This window comes from Dictyostelium purpureum, assembly GCF_000190715.1.
Source record: "Dictyostelium purpureum unplaced genomic scaffold DICPUscaffold_668, whole genome shotgun sequence".
In the NCBI taxonomy this organism is placed as follows: Eukaryota; Evosea; class Eumycetozoa; order Dictyosteliales; family Dictyosteliaceae; genus Dictyostelium; species Dictyostelium purpureum.
The window spans coordinates 1-9,123 of record NW_003520000.1 but is presented as its reverse complement, the minus strand read 5'-3'; the positions used below and the strand labels follow the sequence as shown (position 1 = coordinate 9,123).

The 9,123-nt window shown below is 23.0% G+C and overlaps 2 protein-coding genes across 2 annotated transcripts; both read left to right on the top strand.

The window, feature by feature from the left end:
- Window positions 1-1,439: 1,439 nt before the first annotated feature.
- DICPUDRAFT_44134 (uncharacterized protein) lies at window positions 1,440-1,988 on the top strand (the record flags this gene model as incomplete). Its single annotated transcript, XM_003294886.1, has 1 exon — window positions 1,440-1,988. The coding sequence occupies one exon, from the start codon at window positions 1,440-1,442 to the stop codon at window positions 1,986-1,988; it is 549 nt and encodes a 182-aa protein (XP_003294934.1).
- A 1,757-nt stretch (window positions 1,989-3,745) lies between these two features.
- Window positions 3,746-7,977, top strand: DICPUDRAFT_44136 (uncharacterized protein; the record flags this gene model as incomplete). Its single annotated transcript, XM_003294885.1, has 4 exons — window positions 3,746-3,886; window positions 4,000-4,584; window positions 4,663-6,668; window positions 7,527-7,977. 4 exons carry the CDS (start codon window positions 3,746-3,748, stop codon window positions 7,975-7,977), a joined length of 3,183 nt encoding a protein of 1,060 aa, XP_003294933.1.
- Between the last annotated feature and the right edge of the window lie 1,146 nt (window positions 7,978-9,123).

Below are 9,123 nucleotides of genomic sequence, written 5' to 3'. Positions count from 1 at the left end.
AGTTACGCAAGATGGTACAATGGTACATGGAGGTGAATCATTAAGATCTGGTACTTTCATTGTAACACATGGTGGTTTAACAAAAAAATTAGTGTTATCCGAACTAGGTTAATTTTTACTTCAGCAAGTGGCTGCCCAAGATTAAAAATAAAAGTTTATTTTTCATATCCTTCATTAAACCTCCTATTTGTTTTATTCTTTTTATTTATTTTTATGTAAATGTAAATCCTTTTTATTGAGATTATGGCAATGGTTTGATGTAAACTATTAATGATCTTATCACATCTTTTATTCAATATCAACAATAATTAATTTAATTTTTTTAAAAATATTTTTTTTTTTTTTTTTGACAAAAACTCATTATTTTAATAATAAAAAGAATGGACAATATATTTATAGTTAGTTCCATAGAATGATGGATACAATAGAATAGTATATCAAATATTAAACATTTGATTTCTTTTTTAAAATATTTTATAAAAGTCAATTATTATTTTCAAAGGAGTTTAAACAATCCTAATTAAATATAATATAAAAACTATAATATAAATTGATTACTTAATATTTATAAGTTTAATTTTTGAATTTTAAAATAAAAAATTAAATAAATAAAACTATATTTTTTTATATGTATTATTTATTTTATTTTTTTTTTATTAATTTTTTTAATTATTTTTTTTTTTTAATAAATTTTGAGTTATTTTAAAAAATATATTAAAAAATCAAGGGACAAAGATATCATAAAATATTGTATATAGAAATGTTTTATAAACGAGGGAAATGGTTTTTATGATGATAATTATCAACATTCATGTTGTTTTTTATAATAAAAAATAACGAATTTCTTTTATAGTTATTTTTTATAGTTTTTAAAATATTTAATAAAAAAGGAATAAAAATTTGTTTTAATTTTTAGATATAAAAGGAAAACTATTTTTATTTTTTTAATTTTTTTAATTTTTTTTTTTTTTTATTTAATTTTTTTTTTTTTTTTTTTTTTTTGAATTTATAGGATAATATGGTAGATCGAGAGGAATTATTAATAATTAACTGGAGACAAAGAAATAAAACTAATAATTATTAAAAAAAAAAACTATAATTTATTTGAAAAATAAATTTAAAATAATTTTTTAGAAACTAACACCCACACCTAAACACACATAAAAAACTATAATTCATAGTAAACAATAAATTACTTTTTTAGTTTACTATTTAATATATTATAATAATAATTATTTAAATAAAAAAAACAATAAGTTTTATTTTTAATTTTCTTTTTTTTTTTTTTAAAAAAAAAATAATTTCTTAATAACTACACAATAATTCATAACTTTTATTTATTTATTTATTTTATCAACTCTTTTTTCAAATTGACAATCTTAAAATAAATTATCAACATAAAAATTATAATAAAATTAAATAATTTTTTTTTTTAAAAAATGAATACAGTAACACGTAGAGGTTCTTCATCAGGAACCAAATACATATATAACAAAAGTAGAACTGGACCATACCCAGCCAAGTCATCAAGACAACAAAGATCGTTAACATTTAACGAAACATTTAGAGCATTATTCCCAGCAATTTTTGCAGTATTAATTTCTTTAATGGTATTAAGTGCATTTAATCATTTTCATGGAAATAAAATAATAGATTGGATTAATGATAATGCTATCAGTATTCCAGGTTACAAACCATCAAACTCAATAATGAACATTCCAACTGCCAATCAAGTTAAATTATTTGACAATAAACCACAACCATTCGACTTTGATATGTATGAAAAATTGGGTGCTAAAACATCTGGTAGCTATTGGTCCAATAAAGGTCGTGAAATGGAATTAAAGCAACATAAAGATAGAGATCTCCGTAAATTCACTGATAGAAAATACCAATCATTTGGTCCATTAGGTTCAAGTTCATTTTGGGAACGTAAAGGAAGAGAAATGGAGATGGAAGAAAAAAAAGTCTCTTCACAATTTAACTAAATACAATTTTATATAATAACCAATAAATTTAATCTTTAATTAAAACTCTTATTATTTTATTTTATATTTTTAATTTATTTTTATTTTTTTATTATTTTAAAATATTTTTCTTTAATGGATAAACATTTAAAAAATCCAACTGCCTTTAATGTCTTTTTTGCCTTTAGATTTTAGATTTAAACTCTACAAATTAAATTTTGTTGTAACATACGAATACCACCAATAACCATTCCAAATTTAATAAATAAAAATCGATTGATTAATATAGCTGTAGCTTTTAATTTAATAAGAGAAAATTACCTCTTTTACTTACCAAACCATTTTCTTAAAATATCCTGATTGCTCTTTGTCTACTGGACCATTTTAATAGAACATGAACCAATACCTCATTTAAATGATAAAACTATTGTAAAACCTTAATAATAATAATAAATTTTTATTGGTTTTCTTTAAATTAATTGGGAAAAACTGACATTGTGTGTTAGTGTGTTAAAATGATAAAATTTCTTTTTTTTTTCATACCTCTTTGCTATTAAATATTATAAAAATAAATTAAATAAACGATTTAAATATCTATACCATCTAAATAAAATGGTTGGTTATTAAAAATCTAAAACTAAAATTTATAAAAGAGTTAATTTTTTTAATTAAAATTTAAATTAAAAAAAAAATAAAAAAAAAATAAAAAAAACTATAAAATAAAAAATTAATGTTATAATTAAATACATATATAACAATTTGATATAAAAAAATAAAAGATGGTAAATACTATTTAATTGATCTCCGAATATTTACTTTATAAAATTAATAAATTTTTTTTTTTTTTTTTTTAATTTAAATAGTTTAAAAATAGTTTAATTATAAAAATTGCATTGGTTTTAATGGTTTCATTACTTTTAATGGAAAGTAATAATATTGGTGTCCATGCTAATGGAGAATCATGCTTTACCGATTGCCTCCTTCATGAAAACTTTTTAATAAATTGCCGTCCTAAAGATATCGCAACTGGTAAATGTCAAAAAATCCTATCTGATTGCAGAAATCATTGTGAAGAAGAAATGAAAATCTAAAACCTATATTTTAAAACAAACCAAATACTATTAATAAATAAATATATATATTATAAATAATTTAAATCTCATATTCTAAATTTAATGAATCACCATATTCTTTTCTTTTAATTTGGCATAAACACACATTTTTTTTAAATTTAAATTTTTAAATTTAAAAGAACATTTTAAAAAAAAAAAAATATATGACTTAAATGAATTCTAATATTCATAAAAAAAAAAAATAAAAATAAAAAAAAAAGACAACAAAATAATATAGGGAAAAAGAAAAATATATTACTGAAAAAACAAAAAAACTAATATGTTGTAGATTTAGAGCTGGTAAAAAATAAATGAATAAAATTTTTTTAAAAATTTAAAAAAATAAAAAAAATTTTATTTTATTTTTTTATTTTTTTTTTTTTTTTATTTTTACTTTTTTTTTTTTAATTTTTTTTTAAAAATCTCAGCTTTACACTAAGTTTTTTTGTTATATTATAATTCATTCATTCACCCATCAAAAAATAATATAAAAAAACTATATTTATCTTGTAGATTCATATTTTTATAGTTTTATTTTATTTTATAAATTTGTTTGGTTTTTTTTTTATTATTTTTGTTTATTTTATATTTTTATATTTTAATTTAAAATTTTTTTATATTTTTTTTGATTATATTAATATAATCAAACTTTAAAAAAAAACCAAGATGAATACAGTATTAAATAATATAAGTCAAAGTAGATACTTTAATGACTCTTCAACCAATACAAAGATGGAAGAAATCAAGAAATTTTTGGATAGTCCATCTGATGTTCAAAAACTTGAAAGTATGAAAAAACTTATTGCTGTAAGTATTATTATTATTATTATTAAAAAAAACAATAGAAAATATAGGAATCAATTTATAACCAAAGTAATAATTGAATAATAAACTAATGTGAATGTATATAATAATTTTAGATGTTATCAAAAGGTAGAGATGTATCAGAAGCATTCCCACAAGTCGTTAAAAATGTTATTGTTAAAAATTTAGAAATTAAAAAATTAGTATATATGTTTTTAGTACATTATGCTGAAATTCAAACAGATAGTGCATTATTAGCAATCAATACAATTCAAAAATCATTAAGTGACCAAAATCAAGTTATTCGTGCCAGTGCACTTAGAGTTATGTCATCAATTCGTGTTATTGATATTATCGAAGTCATTATTTTAGCAATTGAAAAGTCAGTTAAAGATACATCACCATTTGTTAGAAAAGCCGCTGCTTTTGCTATTGCAAAGGTACATAAATTAGATTGTGATAAAGAAGAAAACTTAATCGAATTATTAGAAGTTTTATTCAACGATAATAGTACAATGGTTTTAGGTGCTGCAATGGTTGCATTCAACGAATTATGTCCACAACGTTTCGATTTAATTCATCCACACTACAGAAAAATTTGTCAATTATTAGCTGATTTCGATGAATGGTCACAAGCTATTTCTTTAGATATTTTAACAAAATATGCCAGAACTCAATTTAAATGCCCAGATTCATCAATTGTAAATAATAACCATTAATCATTAATAATTTATACATTAAATACTAACACTTTTTTTTTTTTTTTATTATTATTTTAGAATGAAAAAAGACCAACTAAAAAGAAATCAAAATCATTTTATTCAGACGATGAAGAAGAAGAAGATAATGAAGATAGTAAAATCTTTAAGAAATATGATTCATTTGATGCAACTGAAGAAATTGACCACGATCATCGTTTATTATTAAAATCAACTTTACCATTATTACAAAGTAGAAACAATGCTGTAGTTATGGGTGTTTCATCATTATATTTCTATTGTGCACCAGTTATTGAAGCTCAAAAAGTTGGTAAATCATTGGTACGTATCCTTAGAAGTGGTCCAGAAGTTCAATACATTACATTAACCAACATCTCAACCATGGTAACCATGAGACCAAATATGTTTGAACCACATCTTTCAGAATTTTTCATCAATGCTGGTGATCCAGAATATAGTATTAAATTAAAATTAGAAATTCTCACTCGTTTAGCCACCGCAGAAAATATTAGTCGTATTCTTAAAGAATTCAAAGAGTATGTTAAAAATGAAGATAAGAAATTTGTTGCTGCAACCATTCAAGCCATTGGCTCATGTGCTTCCTCAATTCCAGATGTCACTGAAAGCTGTATCTATGGTTTAATGTCATTACTCACAAATCAATCACAATTGGTCGTTGCCGAAAGTGTTGTTGTCTTAAAAAGACTTTTACAATTAAACGCCATGGGTGACAATACTAAAGCCACTGGCAAAACTCATCAAATCAAATATAGCAACATCATCCTTAATTTAGCCAAACTTTTAGACTCTCTTCAAGTACCATCAGCTCGTGCCTCAATCATTTGGGTCATTGGTGAATATAGCAGTCGTATTCCATTAGTTGCCCCTGATGTTCTTAGAAAATTAGCAAAGAGTTTTTCAGATGAACATGAAAGTGTCAAATTAGAAATTTTAAATTTAGGTGCAAAATTATATATTCTATTCAGTAATCCACCAACTGAAAACGAAACCGAAAACCAAATACCAACTCCAACCGTTGGAAAAAATCAACCACAGATCCATATTGCCGACAGAGAAAAGGTTAAAGAAAAAGTAAACTTAATCTTTCAATATATTTTAAATTTAGCAAAATATGACCAAAACTATGACATTAGAGACAACAGCAGAATTATGAAACACTTTTTCTACAACACTGAAAACACTCCATTACTTTCAGAAAACATTAAAACTCTAATGATAAACGAAAAACCAATCCCAACCGAAACAAGTATTAGCGAAGATAGACAACGTTTCACTTTAGGTTCACTCTCACACATTGTTAATCATACAGCTTTAGGTTATGTTGCACTTTCAGATTTCCCTGAAGTTCCACCAGACCCATCAGTCAGAGAACCAATTCAAAGATGGCAAACTCCTTCCGCCATCGACAAAAGAACTGAATCAATTTTCGTTGAAGCTCCATTCTATTCAGATGAAGAAGAGGAAGATGACGAAGAAGACGAAGATGACGAAGAAGACGAAGATGACGAAGAATATGATGACGAAGATGACTACGATCAATTCTTTGGTGAAGGTAAAAAACAAAATGGTAAATTTAACGAGGATGATTACGATCAAGATATTGAAGATGGTGAAGATGCCAATCAAGATGATGACGATTTCGATGAATTATTTGGTATTTCAAATAAAAATGATACTGTAGACGACTTATCAAATGAAATGGAAAAATTAGAAATTGATGAACCAATTAGCTCAACATCAATCAAAAAGATTTTATTAAAACCAACTATTAGCGGAGGTTTAGGTATTGAATATTGTTTTGTTAGATCAAGAATCATGGAAGATGGCAGTCAAGTTGAACCACATTTCAATCTTATTCAATTATCAATTATCAATCAATCTGATGAAACTTTATCTGACATCTGTATCAACAGCACCAATATAACCGATGGTGCACAAATAAAAGAATTTGATCAAATAGATTCGCTAGAACCAAAAGATATCATTCAAAAACAAATTTGTGTATTATTTAATTCAACATCACAATCATGTAAATTTGAAATTTGGTAAGTATTAATATCTATTTATTTATTTTTTATGCATATATTTTTTTTAAAAAAATTTTGGTGTGTTTTATTTTATTTTTTTAATTTTGTGGAGATCTCAATTTTTTTATAGCACACATATATCTACCACATCTTTTTTTTTTTTTTAAAAAATATCTTGTGTTGATTTAGTTTATAACATATGTAAATATTATTTTTTTTTATTTTTTATTTTTTTTTTGTATTTTGACAACTATTCTTTCAAAAAATAACTATAGTTATTTTTTGAAAGATATTAGTTTTATTTCTCATAACAACATTGTAAAAAAAAAAAGTACAAAAAAAAATATCACTGTTGTTTGTGTTTTCGTATTCGGTTTTTTTTTTTTTCTCAGTTTCCCAAGCTTTTTTTTTTTTTTTTTTTTTTTTTTTAAATCACCACATCAATCGTAATGCGTTAATACCCCATTAATACTTTTTAAAATTTCATTTAAAAAAAAAAAAAAATGGATTTTTATATTTTTCACACACACAAACAAAAATATCAATTTTTTTATATTTATAAAAAAAGTGCAAAAATATCATCAATTTTTTTTTTTTTTTTTTTGTTGCTCAACTATTGTTGGGGCATAAAAATTTTTTGGGTTCAAAGAAAAAAAAAATTAAAAAATACCCAAATTAACAATACACAAAACCTCCTTACTAAATTTCTATTGGTTGTTGCATGTTTTCTTTTTTAAGATCATTTTGTTTTACTTTTTTTTTAAAATAAATTTTTTTTTCCCCATATGCAATTTATTAAATTTTTAAACAAAAAAATCTTTTATTAACTTTTTTTTTTTTATGTAAAATCAAAACCATTTTGATTTTAAAATAAAGTTTTAACAAAGGTAATTTCCCAGTAACATTATCACCAATTATTGGCGAATTGATTACCCCTGCACAATTTGAACAACAAGATAGTGAAGAGGTAGTAGATTGTGTTGAATTATGGAAAAAAGAATTTGAAGAATTAGGTGATCTCCATCAAGCAGATGATCAATTTGAATTGGGCGAGCAATGTTTAGAAAAATTAAGTGTTGCTGAAAGGGGTGTTGGTTTAAAACCAGTTATTCAATCAATTTTAGACAGTGTAAATATTTCACCCATAGCTTCAAATAAATCAAATACAATTGTCCATTTAGCAGGTAGAACCTTATTAAAGAATGAAAATATATTTGTCTTATTAGAAAAGAAAAATCAAAATCATATCAAATGTACGGTTAGAAGCAAGGATATCAGTGTTGCTGCAATGTTATTAAAAAAATTATCTGATATTTTACAAAAATAATAACACAACCCATATATAAAAATACAATAATAGTTTTATTTCAATTTTTTAAAATTTAAAAAAATACAGCACACCTATTCATAAAAAAAACTCAGAACTCACTGCACTTTTTTTTTATTATTATAAAATATAAAAAAAAAAAAAAAAAGGAAATTTAAAAAATAATCATACAATTAAACTCATAATAAAAAAAAAAAAAATTTCGAATTTTTAAAAAATAAAATAAAAAATAAAACTCTTTTTTTTTTAAAACTCTTTATTTTTTAAAATTTTTGGATATGTGACATGGGTAATTTCGTTTTTTTTTCGTTTTTTTTAAATTATTTTAAAAAAAAAAAAAAAAAAAAAAACTGTAATGTCTTTTTTGGTGTTTTTATTTATTTTATATGGAAGATGTTGTCACTTTATTCACCACCTCAATGATTATATTTGAAAGAAAAAAAATAAAAAAATAATTGATATTTATTGTGAAAAATAATAATTAATTTGGAGCCCCTATAAATCTTTATTATACATTGATGATGGTTTTTTTTTTTTTTTTTTTGCTTTTTTTCTTTTATCAATAAATTAAAATTGTATACGCTCTTTTATATTTCAAAAAATAAAGAGGGTGCAATCACTATCGATTTCAATTTTAAAAAATTTAAAAAAAAAAAAAAAAATATTAATATAAAATTTTTTCTTGTTTCCCCTGCAAAAAAAAAAAAAAAAAAAAAAAGAAAAAAAAACCCCTCCCCCCCCCAATTTTTTTTTAAAATTTAAAAAAAAAAAAATTGGGTGGGGTTAAAAATGCCCTAATGGGGGGGGAAACATTTTTTTTTTATCCGGAGTTTTCCCAACACAAAAAATTTGTGGGAGAAAAAAAACAAAAAATTTTAAAAAAACTTTTTTTTTTTTTTTTTTTTTTTTTTCCACATTTCCCCCCCACACCGGTTTTTCTTTTTTGGGGAAAACAAATTTGGGGGGGGGGGAATTTTTTTTTTTTAGGGGGGGGGGGGGGCCCAAAAGAGGTATAAAAAGGGGGTTTTTGCGGGAAAAAAAATTTAAAAAAAAAAAAAAGGGGATTTTCCCCCCCCCCCAATATTGTTTTTTTTGTCCCACCCCAAACAAAAAAAATTTTCTTTTTTTTTTGTTTAAAAAAAAAAA